The 24,369-nt window shown below is 38.8% G+C and overlaps 3 protein-coding genes across 5 annotated transcripts in view; 2 read left to right on the forward strand and 1 right to left on the reverse strand.

Moving 5' to 3' along the window:
* Positions 1 to 3,814: 3,814 nt before the first annotated feature.
* On the reverse strand, positions 3,815 to 12,990 carry LOC115793172 (cytochrome P450 3A40-like). The gene is made up of 14 exons (XM_030748018.1): positions 12,924 to 12,990; positions 12,206 to 12,464; positions 12,009 to 12,102; positions 11,589 to 11,641; positions 11,219 to 11,318; positions 10,285 to 10,401; positions 9,683 to 9,768; positions 9,448 to 9,590; positions 9,223 to 9,347; positions 8,780 to 8,864; positions 7,100 to 7,260; positions 6,771 to 6,997; positions 4,368 to 4,530; positions 3,815 to 4,272 (listed from the first exon to the last, which is right to left on the reverse strand). The coding sequence occupies exons 2-14, from the start codon at positions 12,271 to 12,273 to the stop codon at positions 4,198 to 4,200; spliced, it is 1,497 nt and encodes a 498-aa protein (XP_030603878.1). The 5' UTR covers positions 12,274 to 12,464; positions 12,924 to 12,990; the 3' UTR covers positions 3,815 to 4,197.
* On the forward strand, positions 12,768 to 16,467 carry mrpl57 (mitochondrial ribosomal protein L57). Of its 2 annotated transcripts, XM_030748021.1 has the most exons (3): positions 12,778 to 12,903; positions 14,721 to 14,751; positions 15,225 to 16,467. In XM_030748021.1, the coding sequence occupies exon 3, from the start codon at positions 15,240 to 15,242 to the stop codon at positions 15,549 to 15,551; it is 312 nt and encodes a 103-aa protein (XP_030603881.1). In that variant the 5' UTR covers positions 12,778 to 12,903; positions 14,721 to 14,751; positions 15,225 to 15,239; the 3' UTR covers positions 15,552 to 16,467. The 2 variants fall into 2 exon arrangements, with proteins under 2 accessions (XP_030603880.1, XP_030603881.1); XM_030748020.1 differs by lacking the exon at positions 14,721 to 14,751 and having other exon boundaries at positions 12,768 to 12,903.
* Positions 16,468 to 18,784: 2,317 nt separating this feature from the next.
* Positions 18,785 to 24,369, forward strand: part of kcnh1a (potassium voltage-gated channel, subfamily H (eag-related), member 1a) — a 49,459-nt gene continuing 43,874 nt past the window's right edge. For both annotated transcript variants that reach the window (XM_030747991.1, XM_030747992.1), the window contains exon 1: positions 18,785 to 18,857. In XM_030747991.1, coding sequence (XP_030603851.1) covers positions 18,785 to 18,857 — 73 coding nt within the window. The remainder of the gene's footprint in view (positions 18,858 to 24,369) is intronic.

Here is a 24,369-nt window from a genome sequence, read left to right on the forward strand (position 1 = left end):
TTACCACTACTGCCTCACAGCTAGATTGACATTTAGGTCTGGGTTCAATTCTACTTTGGCCCGGGTCTCTCTGTGTGGAGTTTGCATGTTTTCCCCGCGTCTGTGTGGGTTTCCTCCCACAGTCCAAAGCCACGCAGTTACTGGGGTTAGGTTAATTGGTCACTCTAAATTGCCCATAGGTGTAAATGGTTGTCTGTCTCTCTGTGTTAGCCCTGCGACAGGCTGGCGACCTATACAGGGTGTACTGTGCTTCTCACCCTATGTCAGCTGTGATAGGCTCCAGACACCCCCCTACCCCCTCACGACCCTGAACAGAATAAGCAGAAGAGAATGGATGGATGGAGATGTTGTAGCACTGAAACATTCAAAGATAAAACTTTGTCAAGCATCATCTTCTTCTAGTAAAGGGAAGGGAAACGTGTCTGTAAAAACAGTTTGCCATGAAATAAGAAATTTTAAAAAATGTCACAGAATTCATTAAATTTGATTTAACCATACTTGTGGACACTCTATTATATCTATAATTTTATGGTTTAAAACTTACTATAAGTTAACTATTTTTCATTCCTTGAAAATCAGTAGTAGTTATCACATTTTGCAGATAGAACCTTATAATTCCAAACAAAAAAGGAGTTTTTAGAATTAGAAGGTTCTATCTGCATTATACTTGTTCAAAAAAAAACCCATTTGCACATTTAATAGGATTTTGATATTACTGATTTAGAATACATATAAGGTGTGTTTCATAATCACGTGTGAACAAGACTTATTCCATGTGTAATTTTTGCTATACAAAGTGCAAAAACTTTAAAGCTCACTATCTCAAAACTGGTCAGAATATAGATAGAACCTTATAATTCTAAGGGGACAAAATGTTACCGGTGCACAGATAAATGTTACCAATGCACAGATAAATGTTACCAGTGCACAGATAAATGTTACCAGTGCAAAGATAATTGTTACCAATGCAAAGATAATTGTTACCAATGCAAAGATAATTGTTACCAATGCACAGATAAATGTTACCAGTGCATACACAAATATTACCAGTGCATAGATAATTGTTACAAATGTATGTTGTGCCTTCAAAATAAAAGCACGCGAGTTAAAGATTTCAAAATCAAGTATTTTTCTCCTCTGCTGTGTAATTTTTGGTTGGGACAAATGCGCCTGTCTCCAATATTGGGGAGGACACGTCCCCTCCATCCCCACCAGTTCCTACGCCTATGGTGATAACATCACGTTGTCTGACATTTTCAACACAGCCACGACCACAAGAAACCCAAAACATACCTCAGTGTTTGCAGAATATAACCCAGTGGGGATCAACACCATTCACTAAGCCCTGGTCAAATCTGGATGCAGCTGGTAAATATGTGAAGCAATTTGGCTGTTAAAATGATGAACAGAGACTCAAAGGGAAAGAGCTTAGATCTGGATTGATGGGAGATATGACAATAAGCTTCCCACCCTTGTAGGTATTAAAAGCTCCTTTTCTCTGAAGGGAAAAACCCTTTCACTGCTCTGGATTACTGCAGAAATGAGTTTGCAGTTAGTGTCTTGCTTGAAGAGAGTCTGACAGGATTTTTGGCTGCAGGTATTCTGTTACCTGACTACCTGTATAAGAAGCCCAGCCCCAAGATCCCCAGCTGGTGATGTAGCCTCAACCTGTGGGACAGGTGTCATGAATGATGAGGCAAAGAGGACATAGAGCACATAGAGAATATTTTTTTCTAGCATGGATGAATAATAACTGAACCTCTGACTCTATTGAAAGCCGGGTGGCTGCGGCTCAGGAGGCAGAGAAGGTCACCTACTAATCGGAAGGTTGGCGGTTCAATTCCTGGCTGCTCTGAGCTGCATGCCGAACTATTCTTGGGCAACATACTGAACCCCAAGTTGCAGTGTTGGAGTATGAATGGTAGACAGTAAGCACTTAGATTAATATGGAAGTGCTTGTATTAATGGGTAAATGTGTTGTATAAGCACTTTAAGTGCCCAGTCAGAGTAGAAAAGCGCTATATAAAAACTAGTCCACTTACCATATGGCTCAAGGAAATCAGTTAAAAAACAATCAATTGTTTTTACAACCAGTCATCTTTAAATGTTACTTTCTCTTACTCAGACCTGCTGGACCTAGCCAGGCAGCACGACCACAAAAGCATTATAAATAAAATAAAAATAATTCAATGGGGACCATTTATGCTTTTCCTTATTTTCTATCCTATATAAACTGTTAAAAATGGTGGACACTCATATTAAACAATTTCAAATGATAAAGTCAGTGTATGAAAAATAACTACAAGCATTGATATAGTCATTTTAAACACAGCAGATCCACCCACCTATGTTCAACTCTTTTATATTTGAGGGACAATCAATGAGAAGAAAGTTTGCTAGGTGGAAGGCTTAGTATTATTCTTGGACTTTGGTAGAGTCTAAAAATACAAATACAGAGCTGGAAACCAGCATAATTGTCACATTCTAAAATAGTTGCCAAAACCAAAAGTTCAAGTTTAAAAACTCAATTTCAGGTTTTACACTTCTTCTTCATTAACACTTGTTTCCCAAATTTATCTTTTGATTCTTTGGCGGGATTCAATTTGGGAAGTAACAGAACAAGTAGAAAACACCTGTAGCTCTATAAATACTTGTAGAAGTTAGTTACACCTTAACTGCCCCACACTTCAGCAATAGTAATAATGTAACTGAGGGCTTTTTCCCATTTAATGTTTTCATTAAACTATGTGAATAATGTTTCTGTAATGGCTGGTGACTGGTTTTATAAACTGTAAACTGTCAGGGTCAAATATAAAACTTCCTAAAGTCTCCCCAGTATCATTCTGGCTACTTTATTTATTTTTTTGAGGATTATTATTTTGGACCCTTATGTGGCCACACAAAAAACAGACTGAAAATAATGTTTGTGGTGACGACATTTCCATCAAAATTAAAATAGTTTTGGTGCAATGAATGATGTCATCATGAAAGGTTTCCTCACACCTGTGAGGACTGCAGGTTTTCTGTCCTCACCTGTTGTTGCAGGTCTAAATCAGACTGGATGGCTACTATGGAAACCAGCTGGGCTGCCTGTGCTGCAGAGGAGCTCTGGATACCACTGTTTTATGCTACACCAATTAAAAAGACAGAAAATAGAATCTTCCTGCTGTTTTGCTACTTTAGTGTCCTGCACACACTGATATAAACACAGGAGCAACCACACCACATTACTTTCTTATATTATTGACAGTTACACTTTAACCCTTGTTGCACCATTTCCAGGCATTATACTGTGTAAACACAGAAATATTGAAGTGTTTATGTTCACCATGTTCACCTTATCCTTAAAGGTTATGATAATCAGGTCACCTGCTGGCTCTTCCTCTATATAATATTGGTGCTGGAATTATGACTGATTATGTAATAGTAATAGCTGCTATCAGACAATAAAGTATTATGTTGCATTTAAGCTGACTGCTTAAATTTGTGCTGGGACTGTTTTATTTTTTGTGTGGGGGGGTATGTATTGATGACATATGAGATTTCCTTTTGATATAATCAGTGATGGACAGCTGTCAAAATTTGAAACAAACTAAAAGCTTGTTGCCAGCTACTGATGTTAGTTGAAGACAGATACGACCAATAATAAGGCTCCAGCAATCGGTGAGAGGTGCATCACAGCCGGCAGCTTATTTAATGGACCTGACTGCCTCAAGAGAGATTTTGACAAGACTCTAAAGTCTCTAGATTTCAAGTTATAATTGTATTTATTAAATCATGAAACTCATACATGGAAAGACATCAGAATCTACCAAACTGACACACACAAAAATAACCAAACAAGGAAGAAAGGCAAAACCTAAAGCAAACGTGTCACAAAATAATATTCATGATTGCAATTTTCAGAAATCAATCCAAAATCGTCATCACCAGATTTATGCAGTAAATCATAAAAAGACAACTATCAAAGTTAAAGGTGCTTTTTAAACAGAACAGTCACATTAAACACCAATCACAATTTAATGAAAAGTAATTAAAATACATCAACATTGCAAGAAAATAAAAATTTTTTGATAACATTTCAAAGTTTAGTAGCAGAAAACAAATGTGAATATCATCCTGGCAGCAGTTGCCTCATTAAAACAAAAGTGATAAAATAACATGTTTGATAGGATTGTGAAATGTTCCCACTTCAGCCTACTGTTCTCTGGGAACAAACTTGAGTTTTACAGGCTGAACAGGCTGAAACATCCAGTTAAACTCAAGAGGAATCTAAAAAAACGGGGAGAAAAAGAAATGGATGTAAAATCAGGGACACAAGAGCAGAGCAGTGTGACAGTCTTAATGTGGCAGAGTGTTTCTCTTACCATGGTCTCTTTGCATGTTTCCAAAGTGTACTTCTGCAAGAGACGGACGATAACCATCTTCATGACGAGGATGGCGTAACGCATGCCAACACAGTTACGAGGGCCGAGCCCAAACGGCATGAATGCGTACGGGTTCACCTCCTCCCCGCCATCTTTACTGAACCTGCAGGTACAGATCACATCAGCATTTAAAATTGTAGATATATAAAGTCCCATAATTCACACTGCATATCAGGACAAAAATTGAGTCATGAGCCCTTTGAGGATCCTGCAGAACCAGGCAAACATGGACTTGGTCAGTTTTTAAATCATGAAGTCACCGAACCTCAAATCAGATGAGTTACAGCAGCAGAAGGCCACCCAGGGTGCCACCGCTGTCAGCTAAGAACGAGAAACTGATGCTACAATTCACCCAGGCTCACCAAAACTGGACAACAGAAGATAGGACAAATGTTGGTCTCATGAGTCTCAATTTCTGCTGCCACATTCAGATTCTAGGATCCAAATTTGTTGTGAATAACATGAAAGCCTGGATCCATCCTGCCTCATATAAAGGCTGCTGCTGATGGTGTAATAGTGTGGAGGATATTTTCTTTCTCACACTTGAACTCAAATCATCTCAAACTGATTTTATGAACATAATGAGTTCACTGTACTCAAATGGCCTGGATGTGGTGGAATGTGAGATATGCATTATAGTTGTGCAGCCGACAAATCTGCAGCAACTGTGTCAGTGTCATGTCAATATGATCCAAAAATCGCTGAGAAATGAAGAATTAAAGCAGTTCTGAAGGCAAAGGGGATCCAATCCGTTACTAGCAGGGTGTAACAAAAGTGGAAGTGACCGGGAGTATATTACGGCCTTTATCAGGACAAAAACTGGGCCATGTCATTTGAAAAGCCCTCTGCAGATTTCCAACATAAACTGCAGGGAGGCAGAAGTCAGCATATATAAGGAAGGAATATAACATCATTTCTAAAGCTTTGAGGGATACCAGGAGCACAGGTCTGAAACCACAAGGACTCTATTTATGAACCAGCCAACCACAGCCTTGCCCAGGGATAAGGGACACACTGGCCACCCACCATGGTGGAGCAGGGACAGCGTTGAACCATCATTAATCTGGTCTTTATGCTAAAGTAGTTAGGTGGAAGCTATACTGAATAAACAGCCTCCTATGATCTTCTCATCGTATTCTTATTATATTCAACTTATTCCTAAGCCACCCCTGGTGAGACTTCAGGATAAGTCTCTGGCTGTCCTTGACTTAAACTACATAGATAATCAATGAAGGGACTTAAAGATGGCAGCTCATAGGCTTCTCATCCAGTCTGACAAAGCTTAAGAGGATCCGTCAGGAAGAATGGGATCAACGGTCCAAATCCATGTGTGCAAAGCTTGCAGAAACTGTCACTGCTGTCAAAGCGACTATTACAAGCTACCTAATTAAGAAAGCCTGAATTTTGCAATGAGAGATTAAGGTTTTTGTTTTTTATTAAATTTTCAAAAATGTCAAAATGTCTTCACTTTGTTGCTTGGAATATTAAGAGTAAATTGATAGGAAGGACAATTTTATACATTTGAATTTAAGGAATTATGCCAATATGGAAACATCTAAAATGAGACTAAAAGAAATATAAAGAATCTTTATGAATCTATTGTTAACTTCTTGTCAGAAATATGTCTGTGTAGATGCTCAGTCATCCAGGTCATAGTAGTCTCTGAAGCTTGAAAAAAAGGTGACTGGACTTCTTTTTTTATTTCTTGAAGACATTTCACCTCTCATCTGAAAGGCTTCTTCAGTTCTCAACCAAATGGTGGAGAGACCCCTGTGGGCGTAGTCCCCTGGAGGTGGTTATGACCCTCTATTGTTCATGTGCATAAAGACACGTGCCAAGTTGTGAAGGCAGGCATTGGTCATTTCAATCAGTGGTTTCAGTTGAAACCAGTATACTTCGCTCCATTGTTTCATGTGGCCTATTGAGGTCACTGGAACAAAGGTGTGAATGGGGGTTGAGACGTCTGGGAAGGGAGCTCAGGACAGCACTGTAAGCGGGGGAAAGTTGGTGGCGTAATCCACCTCCTCTGTTCAATGATGGTTGTGCACAGTGGACATGGATGGCTTTCTTGTCAGAAAACACTATATTTTAGACATCATTTATCATGTCAGTTTTGTTTTTGATGACTAGAAAGAACCTAAAAAAAAAAAAACATAAAGCCAATCTGGACAGTTTCCAATCAATAAAAATGGAAGTTTACATGAGAAGTTTGTCAAGCTAACTGGCTTAATCTGTACAAAAAAAAGCATACAGATCAGTTTTCTTTAATAATGTCCCAGATTTAAGTAATGACACTCTTGTGCAGGAAGAGTTTTAGATAAGCTTGTGATGGTGCACATTTACCTCTCTGGTCTGAACAGGTCGGGGGAGTTCCAGTAGCGTGGGTCTTTGTGTAACACCCACACAGGAATCCCAACCACGGTTCCCTCAGGAATGGTGAGGCCATTCACCTGCACAGTTTTTTTGCATGCCCTGTCGAGCCGAGGGCCAGTGGGAATCAGTCGCATCGATTCAAGTATGACCTGGTCCAGGTACTGTAGACCCGTCAGCTCCTCGTATGAAATGGATCCCTAGGTGAAATATAAAGGAGGCAAAAACCAAAAGAAAACATGAGAATGGTGTCTGTTATTGAATCAAAGCTGGCAAAAAAATTACGTGAAGAATTACTGTACATCTTTCTTCAGGTTAGCATCAATTTCTTTGTGTAAGGTCTGCAATGCATCAGGGTTTGTGGCCAGATTGTAAAGGATGTAAGTAAGAGTGGTGCTGGTGGTCTCATAACCTCCAAGGATGAAGACCAAGGCCTGGGAAAGGATCTCATGCTCAGTCAAACCTATGGAAAAAACAAAGTCCTGGTCAGTGCCTATATTAGAATCATATTCAAAGTGCCTGTATTCTCACTGCAATAATTGACCGATACTGATTTCACCATATCTCAGGCTAAATCTAACAAGCTGCTAATATGCTGCTCAGGCTGGTGGGGGACTTAATGAGATGCACAGAGGACCTCTCCTCTAGTCATTCACTCTACATTTAAATGACACAACTGCATACCATTAACCTTGCGTCCTGTTTTTCCTGTAGATTTCCTTCTTGCACGGGATTCTGACCACAGAGCTGCGTGTTCCTGTACTGAACCAACCTGCTTAGTGGGTTTTTGATTTTTAAAATCCTTTTATTTGTTTTTAAGTCTTTAAATGGCCTTGCCCCATCGTACCTCTCTGAGTTACTGCATCTACACTCCCCTTCCCGCTCGCTCAGATCAGCTGATAAACTGCTCTTGGACGTGCAGAGGACTAAGCGGAAGCTTAGGGGGGACAGAGCCTTTGCAGTGGTAGTGTCATGATGTTCAGGAAAAGGAAGGACCCAACTGCAGAGGCAGACGTAAAATGTTTCCAGTTTTTATTTTCACAAATCCAACAAAGTTTTGAGTGAGGAGGTCCGGGATTAAACAGGCTGGTCTCCAACACTCCGTCGGTCTGGCAGCACGTTTACTGACCCACAGAATTCTTGACTCACACCCCAACAGACCCCGGCTCAGCTCTGCACACAAACAGCAATTAATCCAGAAGGCAAAAAGAACGTTGGAACGACACCAAAATAAAGTGCTTAGTTTGGCTACCTGATAGAGGCAACGATCCGGCAAGGACTGAAGACTTCCTTTGGCTTAAATACCCAGCAAGTGAGCCTCAGGGAAAACAGGTGAGTAAACAGTGATTGAAATCAGGTGTGCCACACACGGCTGGAGGAGGCCGGCCAGAGGGTGGAGCAACTGTCGAGCCTGCCCAAAGAACAAAACACACCCATACAACACACTGCCGGCCCGGAGAGGGCGGGGACCATGACAGGTAGCCCCTAAACTATGGAACTCGCTCCCATTGCATATTAGACAGGCCTCTTCACTGACAACTTTTAAAACCTCTCTTAAGACCCACTTATTTCACCTGGCTTTTGACCAGGTTTGAGATGCTGATTTTAGTTGTTGTGTATTTATTTTGTATTTTAGTTCACCTAGTTATTTTATACTGTTTTATTATTTGATTCTTGATAAACTATGTATGTTATTGTTGCTTTTATCCTATGTTATTTTTATTTATTTATTTATTTTTATCTGCACTTCCCTTGTGTATTGTTGTCTTGTTTTCCTTGTTCAGCACTTTGGTCAGTGCTTTCTGTTTTTTAAAGTGCTTTATAAATAAAATTGGCTTGGCTTGATTTTCAGTACTTATTATTGGTGGTTCTCATGTACAATTGAGTATACATAGGCAGCCCAGCTCTGTCTAAATATTTGCATGACTGTTATAGGGATATAATATCCCTGTTCATAAATTACTTCTGTGGTGAATACATACCTTTACTTGGCTGTTCTTCATCATTCTTATACTCCTTTTCTGGTATCTCACTCTGAATCAACACCTGCAGGAAGTCTGCTCGGGTCTACATCAGAAAAGATAACATTCGGTGTCAGTAACTATTCTACAAACTTGCTCAGTGGCTCTTTACTCAAATCTGTGTGAAAAGAACAGAAGAAGAAAATTACAAATTATATTGCTCAGCCAATAAATAGTCAGGCTAATAAACCCCTGAAAAAAAGGCAATGTCTCAAGTTTAGTTTTGTTTTCATTCAAATTCAAATTCAAAACAGAACAATTTGTGGATAAAGGTAGGGTAGCTGACACTCTGTTTTCATGCTAAGCTCATCTGCCACAGATCCTTCACAGATAATTTAATCCAAAAAACAGGAAAATGTTTATTTTACAAAATGTTGAGCTTCCTTTACAGATTTAATGCTTACAGATTGATCTTCACGATGCTGGTCTTTAAATCTCTTGATGATGTTGTAGAAAAAGTCAATGCTGTCCTTGGGCATGATTTCAATTTTGAGGAGCTCTAGCAGACGACGACCGAATGGAAATAATACTGAAAGGAGACAAAAAAAAGTGATTATCTAAAATTTGAAATGCAGAGATACCATAGGGGCAAATGGAGTTTGTGTAAAAGAGTCAAGAGAAGGTCATACCTAGGAAAAATACAGGCCAAAGTTTGAAGTTAAGGACCTTCTGGATTTGAACATTAACAGGGTCGTTTGAATTGTTTATGGAGTCTGTCTCCACGCTGAAAGAAGCACTGGTCACTGTGTCTAAACTGTAAGGAGCCACAAACCTATGAGAGTCAGAAAAGACAAGTGGTCAGTGTGTTACTTATTTTAGGACAAACAATGTAATATGCGGGCGTATTACAGATTAACAACATACTGTTTGACAGTGATGGGTTCATCCAAATTTGTTTCTGCAAGTTTAGCAACAAGTCGTTCTGCATAGCGAGCAACGAGGGGATAAACCTTTAAAAAAAAAAAAAAAGGAGACAAAATATTGTTAATGTTCTGTACATGTTATATGTCAGTGAGTTTATATAGAAAAAAAAACACAGATGTAGCTACACTATAGACATGGATGTGACTAATGATGTGTGACCATCTCCAAGCAGCGGGGGGGTAACAGCAATTTTTCTTCACAGTGCCCTGTTTACAGGTAGTTTCATGGCAGAGATATTGATGTAAGTGAAGGAGGCCATCATTAGGGTGAATTAAGGCAAAATAAACCTACCAGAGAAATAGGAAAAACTTTGCCACTTGTGTTTATTCATAACTATTGATTAACTGCTGACAGAAGTAGCAGCGTGAACTCTGAAGTGTACTGGGCTGCACTCTGCTCAGATTCAGCCAAATGTTCCAGAACTGATTGGACAGTGCTGCACACTGTAAATGGATAATGACCCAACGCATACTGCAAAGGTAAATACAAAACTAAATGCAACATAGAAGTGGGTAATGAACTTCTATGAACATGATATCAACCTGTTTCAGTCTTCCACTGGTGAAGCATGGAGACAGGGTGCTCCGAATTCGTTTCCACCTCTCATCTTTGACTATGGAAACAGCATCATCCAGAGCTCCACTCATAAAACTACCATCCTGTGAAAAAGAAAAGGAAACCACACTTAGTGTTTACAGTTTGCTTCCTCCAACATCTCTGTGTAACAACACCTCATGAGTTATACATTATACACAGCCAGCTGCAACCTATCTTAACGTAACACAAAGATGAATAAAAAGCTCAAATAGCTACTCTGTCTGTCCAGTCTGTAATGCTGTTTTGTAATCTGTGCATAAGCGTGTACAGCACTAGTACAATGCTGAGAACCTACATGGTAACATGCACTAACCCTGGTGTTACAGCCATGTTGGGCACAGATCACAGTGGCACCTGTTCATACTCTCACCTGTACAGGAGGCAGGCCCAGAAAAATTTGTCTATACTTTCCTATGTTTTCCTCTCAGTCTGATATACAGAGCAGAACAGATAAAACTAAAGTGCATAGAAAATAGCTTTGAGCCCCAGCCACAATGCAGGGCATTTTTTCATTTACTGCGAACATGTGTGCGTCTGTGCAACCCCCCCAGCCATAAACTTCACGCATCACGGCCAGCCAGCATCGCTACAGATCCAGCCGGCTGCATTTGAAAGTTTCTTCGGTTAAATTTAATTTTGGTCAGCTGCTGTGTCCTAAACATATCGGCCTCATATTATTAAGTTAATAAAATGCATTGAAATAATTTGTAAGTAATTATTACATCATTGTAGTTAAACACTTCTCATGTGACAGGACTTCCAAAGGTTCCTTTGAACCTGATAAATGATGTAGCCTGACAGAAACCTGAAAGTAACACCATTTCATTGAACATGATTTGGTAAAATTTCACTCTGGTGATAGCAAGATGAGTTTCCTACCCTGCGGTTGGTAAACACAGAGTAGCACTCCTTCACCATCACAGTTTTAACAATTTCAGGGTCAGCCACCATTAATACTGGTGTTCGTCCATCGTAAAGCCTGAAAAAAAGAAAAAAAAGAGCTGGCTAATCATTTAAATTAACCTCCATGCTTCCACTAAAAGAGATTTGCACGTATTTGTAACCACTTCAGGTCCAAAAGAGGAACAGCTCTGACCCCCAAATAAAAAAACCAGGAAATATCCCCAGTCATAGTCACGTATGGTTTACTTCAAATGGAAAATACGTGCAGCACTTATATGCTGTCATATTGGTACTTTTACTTGATTTGAAAGCTTCTTCTGTCTTTAGTGATGAAACAACAACTTACCCCCAGACGTCTCCATAATTGGCCTGGCACTCTCGGTCAAAAGCAAGGATTCCCTACAAGAAGATACAGGAAAATGTGTTTTAGTGGCAAAAAGCCACTGACAGGGGTGGGCAATTAATTTTCCCCAAGGGGCCACATAAGAAATTGGTAGTGTTGCGGGGGCCTGCAATGAGTTTATAAAGAAAAATAATACTGAGCAGAACTGTGTTCAAGCTTATTAATGTAGCTCTCCACAACAGTCCCACTTTCTTATGTAGCCCCCTTGGGGAAAATTAATTGCCCACCCCTGGAAGAGGATTTGTGCAACCAAATTATATAAAGAAGACAGGCAGGCACTGAAGAATAAAACCCATATTTACAATTCTCAAATTAGTCAGCTCCTTATTCTATAAGGTGTGTTTGTTTGGTTTCTTTAGGTACCTTTTTAAAGCCCAGCATTGTTCCAATAAAAGGCAGAGGCCTTGGTCCAGGTATCCCCAGCTTTTTGAAAAAACCATATGGCCAAATTCCATACCTGTGTTTCAAAAAGAGAGGAAAAACTGAGATCGATAAGACATCGATTATTATAAACAAACAGGCAGCCTGAAAGCCAGCTGTTGCTTTCGCGAAATACTCACAGTAATATCAGGGTAACCAGCAGGGCCAGCAAAGTCCAGGTGGTTACTGAAAACAGTGTGAAAAACATTATAGCTTTGCTCCGAGTTACGGATGGCGATTTTTTTTTTCTTTTTAGTGGTGGAAAGAAGCCTTCATATAATAGCGCTAAAGTGGGAAACACAGGAAAGGGGTGGGTGCCTGATTTTATAGCAGCTCTGTGGTGGGAGGAGTCTACCAAAGCTGTAATAGCCAGCTTTATACCAACGCCTCAGAGCAGGTCTACCAGGAAATCAAGAAAAGAAAAAAACAAAACTTGATCAGAAAAATAAAGTTTATTTACACTGAATCATTTGAATTCACAATAAATGTACAACAAAAAAATGCGTAAAATCAAAATATGCTCAGATTGCGTTAGAGCGACGTGATAAACGCATTAAAAAGTCAGAGCTTGCCACTTTTACTATTCCCTAATTACACATAAAAAAAGAAAAGTTGTTAAGCGATTTTAAAAACAAAACAATAAGCAAAACGTGTATTTTGGAAGAATTTTGAACCTTTTCAATCGCCATAGACTACCCGGAAATACGACCAATGACCCTGGAAGTTAGCGGTGGGTGCTACAGTCGCACGGCTTGGATTTTTTTTGTGTTTTAAACAAATTCTGAGGCTGCTCCCGTCTTTTGGTCGGAGATTCTGCTGCTTTAAACATAGTTAGAAGGTGAGTTAGAGGACATTTACCACTTCATGCCTGCTGTGAGTGTGATGTGATCGGTTATTAGAGCTGTCCTTGTTCAGCAACGTGAAGCACGTCTGACATTTAGCTTCCGTTTTGAACCATGCAGATGTGTTTGTTGTTTTTATTTTTTAAATAATTCTCCACATTTATGACAAAAATGTTAGACTCTTAATTACTTTTATGTCCCTAATTCTTTTAATTTAATAGCGACTGCTGTATCGAGGTTATTTTTAGCTCATGGGTCACATACAGCCCAATCTGATCTCAATAACGCTATTGTACAATAACATACCTTTTCTAAATTTAGAAAAGGTATGTTATTAGGTAATTAAAATGACCTAGTAATATTTAATTAAAAGGTATGCTCTTAATGTACTCTTATGCATTAATGTATAAGAGTACAAGTAAGCTTTAATGGGAAAGTGGGTTACAAAACAGACAATTAACATTATTAAGGAAAATAAGCATTTCAACGCTATGTGAAAAAGTAATTGCCCCCCACCCCTTCCTTGTTAAACCTGCTGAGTCAAAAAAAAAAAAAATCACTTAAGTGGAACCTGCCTGACAAAGTCAAGTATGCCAAAAGATTTTGAAAACCAACACAGTGTGCCACGCTCTATAGAAAGGGTTACAGAGCCATTTCTAAGGCTCTGGGACTCCAGTGAACGACAGTGAGAACCATTATCCATAAATGGAGACAACTTGGAACAGTTGTGAACCTTCTCAGGAGTGGTCAACCTGTCAAAGAGAGCATCAATGACTCATCCAGGAGGTCACAAAAGAGCCCAGAACAACTAAAGAACTGCAGACCTTACTTGCCTGGGTTAAGGTTAGAGTTCATGATTAAACAATATGAATGAGATTGACTCATCCTCATGTTTATATGTATAAGATAAGATAAGATAAAACTTTAATGATCCCACGACGGGGAAATTTGTGCATTACAGCAGCTCAATACAGAGAAAAAAAAAAAAATGAAAAGGATGAGTAAGAACAAATAACTAAACTAAAAACTAAAACTAAAATTCAATAGAATAAAATAAAATAGCAAAAAACTATACACATATACATAACATATATACTTATATGTATATACTTATCTATTTATTTTATTTTTTTATACATTCTATTTTATATTTTTAGAAAGTGTGACTTTCTGCAGTGTGGCACAGAAGTGGCCCTCCAATCTCATTGTACATTCTGTATAATGACAAATAAAGACATTCTATTCTACTGCTGTTGGTCAAATTGATTCTAATTAGCAAGTTGATTACACTTACAATACAAGTATAGGAAGATGGACTCAGTAACCATAATGATGTAAAAGCTTTACATTAGGATAATATATATGTTATTAACCTGATATAATTTAATTAAAAACATTTGAACCATGCAGAGATGTTTTTGTTTGTTTTTTAGAAATAATTTTCCATAGTATAAGAGTGAGGTTAGACTCTTAATAGGTTTTATGTCTGCTATACTCCTAATAATGCTTTTCCACCTTATAAACCCTACTCTTTTGCTCTGTTACTGTAGAAACTAAACAGCAAAGATATCTCCCAAATGGTTAAAGTATTGCAGATATGTCAAAAAAGTGAGTTGTTGGAAGGTTAGCAGCTCTAAATATATTGGAGTCAGACGTAAACATCCTCAAATCTGGGTAATCACTTTGTTCTCTCTGTTTGGCCTTTTTTTTAATGCAGCATGAAGGATAGTGGATCCAGCTTGAATCTGATCTTAGGTGTTTGATCTGTTTCCTTCTTGCTATTTTCTATGCTTTTGTGGTGGCTGTGGCTCAGGAGGTAGAGCGGGTCGTCTACCAATCAGAAGGTCGGTGACTCTATCTCTGGCTCCTCTATTTCACGCTCCTCTAGTCCGCATGCCAAAGTATCCTTGGGCAAATACTGAACCCCAAGTTGCTCCTGACGCATGTTACTGTGTATGAATGTTAGACAAAAGCGCTTAGGCACACAAACGCACTTTATGAACATGTGATTAGGTGAATGTGGTAAGAAAGCGCTTTCAGTTAGAGCAAGAAAATGCTTCTTAATTACCAGTCCATTTGCCAATGTCTAATCAAAAGTAATTTCCCTTAAAATAAAATCAACTTTGACCAGTGAAATTAGTGAAACTTCTCGGTGTGCAGCTGGACTCCTTACAGGATTTAGTTGGCATTGTGGGAAATGTTTGCTGTATCTTTATTTACAAAACTGGAAAATTGTCATTTTCTGCCCCCTGAAACCCCCCTATACTTCCACCAAAGGCCTTTTCAGACATGAGTTGCCTGTTTTTGTCTTTCACAGAAATCTTTTGCCATCATGTTCCTCACCCTCACCCTTCTGCGGAAAGGTATTCCTGGAAAGCAGTGGATCGGAAAGTATCGGCGCCCTCGACAGATTACTTGGCAGATGAAACGCAACACACTGAAGCATCTGGAGCGCGAGGCGGAGAACGAGTACTGGATCAGCCGGCCATACATGACCCAGGACCAAGAGCACGGGCACGCAGCAGAACGCAGAGCCCAGAACTGGCTCAAGATCAAAGAGGCCAAATTTGCAAATTTTCCTGAACACAAGTATGTCATGGATCACCTGAGTCATCTGAGAATCAGCAAGAACTGGTCAAATTAATGTGTAAAATGGCGTGTAAAGACTGTCTCTATAGTATTTAAAAAATGTTCATTTGTGCAAAGAAGCTCCGTTTTTGTTGTTTATTACGGCCATTAATGTAGAGTTTGTATGTCAACTGAGAAGCCACCCTTAAGTGGCCACAAAAGACACTCTTCACTTGCCACATCTGCATAAAGCAAATGTTTTGTTCTGCTAAAACCAGGACTGGAATTCTTCCATTTAATGTAGTTTTCTTTGGATAAAATTAACTTCAAAAGTTGTGCTTTATCTGTGTGTCCTTATTTAAGAGTTCATTAACAAAATACACTTTTAAGTTGAGAAAATCTGCCTCCCCACTGGGAACAAAAGCTCTTTAATTTGCACAAGTGTATTCCATGAGGAAAACTAAGAAATTGTATAGATTATCTGGGTCATTTAGGGCAAAATTATGTAACTTTAGCAAACAGTTGAACCCATTTTAAAATGTTGTGACCGTAAAGCCTTTTTGAACCTTTGAAGATTTATTGTACTGGGAGGAATATTTTGTTTTTAAGCTAAGGAAGCACTTTCATTTCATTCACAGATCCTTCTAAGGTGTTTTGTTTGTAGGTGCTGAGCCTTGTTAGTCTATCTACTGCTCTGTACTTATGTGATAAGACGTGCTTTATGATTCTTGTTATTGCTGCAAATCTAAGGCTCTCCAGAGAGCATAACACTGCTGTCTAATAACAGTTATTGCCATCACATATCAGTAATAATGACACTACCAATATGTATCTGGAGGAAGGACCGATTAAGTGAAGGAAGCTGTGACCCAAATACATATTCACAAATCACCTGCCCTTAAATGGAAACACAGATATGAGGCTCCTTTATCTTCAGTTTATTCAAGACCTTACTCAGCATTTCTAAGCAATAAAGCAGACAATGCATAACACGTGGTGTACTGCCTATGGATATAAGAAAATTATTATTGTACGGTATAAACAGTTATTTTTAATACTTTTACCTTACAATGCTATAAATGCGAAATGAGGGGTTAAAGAAAAGTGTCATAAACAATAGTATGAAAATGTAATGTGGTTAGTATTATACATAAATCTGTGTGTTTTTCTCTGAAGTAGGAAAATGGCTCAGTTGGAAGCAGCTTTTATTTAACTATGATCTGATTCTGGTAACTTTTTTTTTTTTTTTTTTTTGGTGGAGAGCATGGTAGTTGTGTGATAGATAGTGACCTTCCATGAGAACTCAACCAATCTGCACACATGCAGCATAATACTTTGATAACAGTTATTGCCATTACATATTTACAGCACCAATAGTATATAGAGGTAGAGCCAGCAGGTGATGTTATCATAGCCTTTTAAGGATAGATTGGAGTAAGTTGTGACCTATTGAAGGAAGCAAACACTGCCTCAGAAAAGATCTGCCCTTAAATGGAGCTGCTGACATCAGGCTCTTTTATCCACCCCAATGAGCACTTATCAGCAGTGACGTAGCCATAGTGAGCATAAACACTTGAATTTTGTTTGCTTATACAGTATAATACCTGTGAATGTTACAGCAGGGGTTAAAGTGTAACTGATAATAATAAAAGAAAGTAATGTTGTGTGGTTGCTCCTGTGTTTATATATCAGTGTGCGCAGGACACTGCAGTAGCAAAACGGCAGGAAGATTCTATTTTCTGTCTTTTTAATTGGTGTAGCACAAAACAGTGGTATCCAGAGCTCCTCTGCAGCACAGGCAGCCCAGCTGGTTTCCATAGTAGCCATCCAGTTTGATTTAGACCTGCAACAACAGACGAGCCCAAACTGTGAGGACAGAAAACCTGCAGCCCTCACAGGTGTGAGGAAACCTTTCACGACATCATTTGTCGCACCTAAAGCATTTTAATTTTGATGGAAATGTCATCACCACAAGCATTGTTTTCAGTCTGTTTTCCTGTAGCCACATAAGGGTCCAAAATAATTGAACAGGATTTATGAGCTGGTGGGGGAAATGCTTTAAAAAAAAAAGAAGTCAATTCCACAGCAGTAAACAAAGAGGAAATGACAAAGTTCAGTGTTACTGCTCTGCAAAACTGAATTCAGTCCACAAAAGAACCAGAATGCTCCTGGGGAGACTGTAGGAAGCTTTGCCTTTGATAACACACTACAAACTGAAAGGAGAGGTTAAACAAACTGCACTGTTTGAGATTTGACCTTTATAATTTACAGACATGAAAAGTCATCAATCATTACCGAAAAATAAAGAAACATTACTCACAAATTTTACTGAAAATATTAAAAGGAAAATGGCCCTCAGATACATCATTACTACTGCAGAAGTGTGGAGCAACTGAGGAGCATGTAGCTCCAAAATTTGAATAATTGCGAGATGTTTAATGAAGAAGAACAAGAAGAAAAATCCTTAAAATAAAACGAATAATAAAATAAAATGTGTAATATTCACCTCAAAGTTGTAAAATTGCAAGAAAAACAGCAAAAATACCTCACATACCACACAGATTTTTTTAGAGCAATTTTCTTTGTCTTCTTTTCTTTGTTGCAGTGATTTTGAGCAGATTTTTCTTAATTTCCAGTATATCTTGCAGTAGACCTTTTAGTTTGTCTTTGTAGGCTTTTGTGTCTGTTAATGTATGTTTTTTTTGTGTGTGTGTTTTGTTAGTTTTATATTTCTGGGGTCTGTTTGCAGGTCATTTTCATCTCTCCAAAGTTATTTTGAGTCCCTTTGTAGCTGCCATGGCCTCTGTGTGGATATTTGATTGGTCTTCCAAAGAGAAATATGACTTCAAAGGTCTGTCCTAGGGGTTCCCTTTCCCCTTTGGCCATTTTATTTGTGCTTGTTGGGTCCTTTCATTGGCTAATCCTCCCGTGACTTAAATGGATGGATGGATGGACTTAAATACTCTTAGTTCCACCAGTGGAGTTTGTTGAGGGTAGGAGTCACTGTGAACTTTCCGTGTACACATAGTTGTGTCCACCAGATGGCGCTCCAGGTCCTCTTAGTAACATAAGTCAATAACAGCCAACCCACGGCCCCTCATCTCCTCTCCTCTCCTCTCCTGGATGATGAGGTGCGTAAAGAGGCGCCAACGCATCACACCGGTCTTGGGAGGTAGCTAATGAGCCAACCAGACAGCCACCCCCTGTCCAAGAAATCCGCGCAGCGTCTCAGAGCCGGAGACACCATGAAAACAAACTGCAGATTGAGGAGTAAAGATTCACCTGCAGACGACTGAGTGAAGCGGCAGGATGGCGGGGGGTCGGAGGGGACTTGTGGCCCCCCAGAATACTTTTTTGGAGAATATTGTCAGACGGTCGAACGGTAAGGCTGATGAGATTTGAGCGTTATTTCAGAAACTACAGACATAATAATAACTGCATGGTACCCTCATTCCAACCAATTAGTGTAATTAACTAAATAATGAGGGAAGCTAATTAATTAGAATCCTTTACTGAGATTTTTAAAAAGTTAATTTTAGTGACCTATGTGTCGTAAGGTGAAAAACTACTGGATTCTTAAACAGTTTGTTTCAAAATCTAATGTTTCATGTAGCATTGTCTATATCCCACTAATTTATCTGGAGGAAATCCCATTTATCTTTAAAATTGTTTAATTTTAACACCTACAGTTCCCATTTGTGAGTCCCAACTGTGTGCATTATAACCATCAAATGCACTGCTGATTACATAAGACCACTGGAAGTCTCAAAGGAAAGATTGTGTGGCTCAGCTATATTTGGCGTGATATTTATTTCTACAGTTTTCATACAGAATTGTGAATAGATTACCAGTATGATATACAGAGTTAGATCTGTCTACCACTTTAGACAGAATTCACCATAATTTCCTTTAGACTACAGGTCGGTTTGAAACTGAGCTGTTGGGGTTTTGTTGTTAATGTCCGAGGCCTTAAAGTGCATTATTATATTATTAAACAACAGAATCTGAAAATGTGTTAAACAGGAGTTGGCATTTGTCCAACCAAAAACCTAATTAAGGTTTTGTTTTGTTTTGACCATTTTCAATTTTCTGCATGGAATCAGGAAAAAGCCTCTCACCATCCTCTGACTGGCACTACCAGTCAATCAATCAGAGAGGTTTTTAATTTTTGTATTATGGTATTTTGAATCAGAAGTGTCACAGATTTCACTAAAAAAAAAAAAAAAAAAAAAGCACACATGCCAGTCTTCTCAGGTAAAGCACATTAAGTAAGATTAAGATGTTTTGCAGGTCAGTTTTTAAAAGCTATTATAGAGACAAGTGGATTTTGATTAGCCAGTTATTCTTTTAATGAAAGCTGAGAATCTGGCAGTATTTTTGGTCACTGGTTTCAGTAAAAGCACAGAAAGTAGCTTTTCTGTGCTTTTTAGATCCGACGGGAAGTGACAGCGTGGACTGGAGAGGTGACAGCGAGCTGTGACACTGAACCAGCTGCATTTGTTATCGTCTCTGTCATGAGCCACATTTTGAGACAAATACAAAAAAAAGCCATTTTCTTGGCTTTTTTTTTTTTTTTTAAAAGGATGCGGTTAAAGTTAGCCCTGAAGTTTATAATCAGTCCCTCCACCCATATGTGACCAGCATGTGCCTGTGCACAAACTCCTTACCTCACTGTCAGTCTGCTCCTGCTGCCCATATCTACATTTAAATGTGTTATGACAAACGGGGAGCAGCCTGCTCAGAAACGGTGACAGCATCTCTCCATAGTGAGGCTGCCTTTACAGCATTATGTCTGGATTCCTAAGCTGGATAATATATTTAAAAAAAAATCCACCCTTTAAAAACAAAAGCAGATACATATGTTTTTCTTATGACCTTAGGCAGCCCATGATGGATTAGTGAGCAGTAAATCTCTCCCAAGCTTGAAACAAAGGAGCTGATACTATAATCTGCTGGATGCCACTGAGACAGTGGTGGGTGGGCATTCACGAACAATCAGATATCCCTTTTATGTACCAGTCATTCATTTTTTTAAATAGCTAGCGCTGTGCTATATTTTGATGATAGTGTTCAAGACAACTTCTTGATTTTCATGCCCAGCAGTTCACCACCTACTTTGACTCTTAAATTATGCAGATATCTGCTCTTACGCCACTGTGCTTTTCTCCACTGTTTAAACCTGTCAAATCTTTTTCTCAGCACTTGCCTGAACATGAAACGATCAATCACAAAGAACAACACAGAGGGCAGTAAGTTAAAAAGGGACATATTATGCTTATTTCCACCTGTTTTTTTATTCTGGGGCTCCACTTGACTAGTTTTGTGTGACCCAGAGTTTAAAAAATGTGTTTGTTATACTGGCTGAATATGCAGCCCTTGAGTTCATCCGCTGTCTGACACAAGCCTTAGATTTCTTTCCTAAAAGTCTGCTTTCCTCTGATTGGCCAACTTCTGGAAGCCTGCTGATGGGCAACACTCAACGCTCGTGAGCAGTGCTGACTGTTCAGTGTGCTGTGCCTGTAGAAGATGACTGTGAAAAGAACTTTATATAGAAAAAGAGGTCTGAAGCCTGAGCTTTTGGCTCGCAGAGATTACTTTAAGTTCACTATTTGAAACTTTCCCTCCCAAAATCTGTTTGGGTACTAACGTCCTCTGTTGGTCTTTTATGTTTGCTGAACATTTCAAATGAGATAATACTAACAAAAAAGCATAAGAATGGCATGGCTGAAGGAACTGAACAAAACAATGGGAATATGTTATATTCACTGTACATTATATTTGATAATGTAATATAATAACTTTACCCTGATTTTTGTATAACATCACTGCAGTGTTGGAGAAAAGTCTGTGTGTGGGCATTTTGTGGCCACTGAGCAATGTTGATAATGTTGCACTATAGTTGCAACTCATCCAGTTATGATCAAATGCAAAATTGGTATTACATAATGTGGTTGTAAGGTTGGTCCCATATAAAAAAAAATGTAAAAGCATAATACATTTAGATCACCTTTAGTAGTGGCTAGTGTCAAATAAAGGTGCCACTTAAGTCACCTGAAATCCTGAAAACTGTTATAATGCATCTCAAAAATTTGTATAATTATAGCTAATCAGCAAAAGTAGTAGCAAGAGAAAATGTTAGCAGCTCTAGCTCAGTTGATGATCAACTACTAGAATGATTATTCAGCTGCTGCTGCTTATGGTGGTACAGTATTAGGTTATGTATTTTCCCACATTTTATCGAATTAAACCAAAATGCTTATTTTTAGGTCCGTTGTGAGCAGAGCAAGTATACTATGAGCCCCAACATTAACATAGAACTTCTTAAGATGATTTGCCTAACTTGTTGATTTAAAGATCATGGTATTCATCTGAAGTTATGTCAAATCTGGTGTCCAATGCCTTTTAGCTGTATTTGGTCTCAGCTCCTGGCTGTTTAGGTGCTAAATGCTTGACTATGTTCACCAAAGCTGATAACAGTGTTTGCTGTTTGGAGCTGAAAATGCCATTATATTTTTAAAGGTATTTCACTGAAAACAGCTGTAAAAGTAAAGAGCTACACTCACTGGCCACCTTATTTGGTCCACCATGGTCATACTGGGTTGGAACTGGTTCAGAACTGCCCTAATTCTTCATCACATAGATTAAAGAAGGTGCTGGAAACATCTGTTGCTGCAAATTTGCAGCACAATTTGGATGGTAGGGTCAGAATGTGGCATAGGCAACATTCATCCATCCTGCTTTGTATCAACGGTTCAGGCTGGTGCTGGTGTAATGGTGCTGCAAATTTGCAGCAACTGTGCGCACATCCATAATCCATGACATGCCAAAGGTGCTCTATTGACATTTGAGTACTGTGAACAATTTGTCATGTTTAAGAAACCAGTTTGAGATTATTTGAATTTTGTGACACGGCAGATTAATCTGGTGGAAGCAGCCATCAAAAGATGGATACACTGTGGTCATAAAGGGATGGACATGGTCATAAAGATTATTCAAGAAGGCTGTGGTGTTTAAAAAATCCTCAGTTAGTACTAACGGGCTAAAACTGTGCCCAGAAAATATCTCCCACACCATTACACCAGCAGCAGCAGCAGCAGCATGACCCACTGATACAAGGCTGATACAAGCAACAAGGATGGATCCATCCTCTCTTGTTGTTCAGGCTGAATTCTGACCATACCGTGTCACAGTAGAAATTCATTAGAAAGGTTCATTAGACCAGGCAGCGGTTTTCCAGCATATGTATTATGGTGAGCTTGTGTGAACAGCATTCGTAGCATTTGTAGTCTTCTACAGCGCACTGAGAGATGCTGTTCTGCATGCCTTTGTTGTAACGAGTGGTTATTTGAGTTACTGTTGCCTTGCCGTCAGCTCAAAGCAGTCTGACCTTTCTCCTCTGGCCTCTGGCATCAAAAAAAAAAACTGCCACTCATTGCATATTTTTTCTTTTTCAGGCATTCTTTGTAAATCTTAGAGATCAGCAGTTTCTGAAAAACTCAGACCAGCCCATCTGGCACTAACAACCATGCCACGTTCAAAGTCGCTTAAATCACTTTTCTTCCCCATTCTGGTGCTCAGTTTGAATGTCACCAGGTCGTCTCAACAATGTCTACATTCCTAAATGCATTGAGTTGCTGCCATGTGATTGGCTGATTAGATACTCATGTTAACGTGCAGTTGAACAGGTGTAGCTACTGACATGGATGGTGAGTGTATAAGTGAAACTGATGTTAGCTGAAGAAAGTTGAATATTTTAGCAGCTGAAGCGCCAAATATTTCGCTCAGAAATTGGTAGAGATGTAATCAAAGCTAAAAAAAAAAAAGAGACTCAGCATACGCTTAAATTCATCAGATGGCCAGAAATTTGATTAAGTCTGCTTGATGTGTAAGTAACCGGATGTGACTTTTACCATTTCTACAGGCTGTAAGAAATAAGGCAATGTTTCTGTGCACCTGTATCCTTGTTTCTGTGTTTATCTGCTCTTACGTGACCACTAACGTATTAACTTAATTAGAATAGCCTATTTTTCAGATAGTTGCTTTAAAAATGCCTGTCAGCAATTATTCAAGTTAAACAAAGGTGTGTCTCTCTGTGTCTGACATTCAGTGCATGTTGTTCTCTGCAATCTGTTAACCCTCTTTTCTTTTCAAACATTTCAGTTTGGACACTGTCACATAGACAGACAGGTACTATGAAGTTTAATTTGGCGTGCTGCTTATATTTCCCCTACAGCATCTCTCTCTTTGTAATGTAACACTTAATGTTCTATACCAAATGCTGTTAATTTACAAAGCCTTTCAGATTTTCAGAATGTTTCTGAAATGTTTGCTGCAACCCATTAGTGAGTTAACAGATGCCTCCTTATATCCCTCCTTTCTCACAAGATTAACATTCATGCGTTCACTGTAAAATAACACGTTGGCATGGAACGTTTTGTGCATGGCGCTAATCATTCAGTGGTCATTAATGTGTGTTTTACATGAGAAAACGTTCTGTGTGTGTTTGTGTTTATATGTGATATAAAGCTGTGTTTTGTGAACCAGTGTTTTGAATTCTTTCCCTTCTGCTCTTTTACCTCCATGCTGTCGCTTTCTTGTAGTCTGTTTATTTATTAGCCTGTTTTATCCCAAATTCATCCCTTTTCCCGACCCATTTAAAATCATTACGTCTACTACTAGTGTGTTTTATATTATTGCATTATCCATAAACATCACCAAAATCTTTATTGTTTTTGATCCCTATAGAACAGATGTTTTTATATCACTTGCTTATATCATGATTTTTGTTGTCAGCTAGCAAACAGACATTATATGCATATTATTTGCACATTTTATAAAATATCACAATGTGCAAATTGTTTCACTTTGTCATTCAAATACAAATGCTATTTGTA

The sequence above is a fragment of the Archocentrus centrarchus genome, chromosome 15, assembly GCF_007364275.1.
Source record: "Archocentrus centrarchus isolate MPI-CPG fArcCen1 chromosome 15, fArcCen1, whole genome shotgun sequence".
Taxonomy (NCBI): domain Eukaryota; kingdom Metazoa; phylum Chordata; class Actinopteri; order Cichliformes; family Cichlidae; genus Archocentrus; species Archocentrus centrarchus.

What these genes read in the sequence shown, in the direction of transcription:
- LOC115793172 (XM_030748018.1), bottom strand. Translation starts at nt 12,273, where the DNA reads ATGTTTTTCACACTGTTTTCAGTAACCACCTGGACTTTGCTGGCCCTG. An exon ending in CTGGTTACCCTGATATTACT is followed by an intron (nt 12,103 to 12,205) that starts GTGAGTATTTCG and finishes TTTGAAACACAG; the next exon opens with GTATGGAATTTGGCCATATG. An exon ending in TTGGCCTGTATTTTTCCTAG is followed by an intron (nt 9,348 to 9,447) that starts GTATGACCTTCT and finishes GTCTCCTTTCAG; the next exon opens with TATTATTTCCATTCGGTCGT.
- mrpl57 (XM_030748020.1), top strand. Translation starts at nt 15,240, where the DNA reads ATGTTCCTCACCCTCACCCTTCTGCGGAAAGGTATTCCTGGAAAGCAG.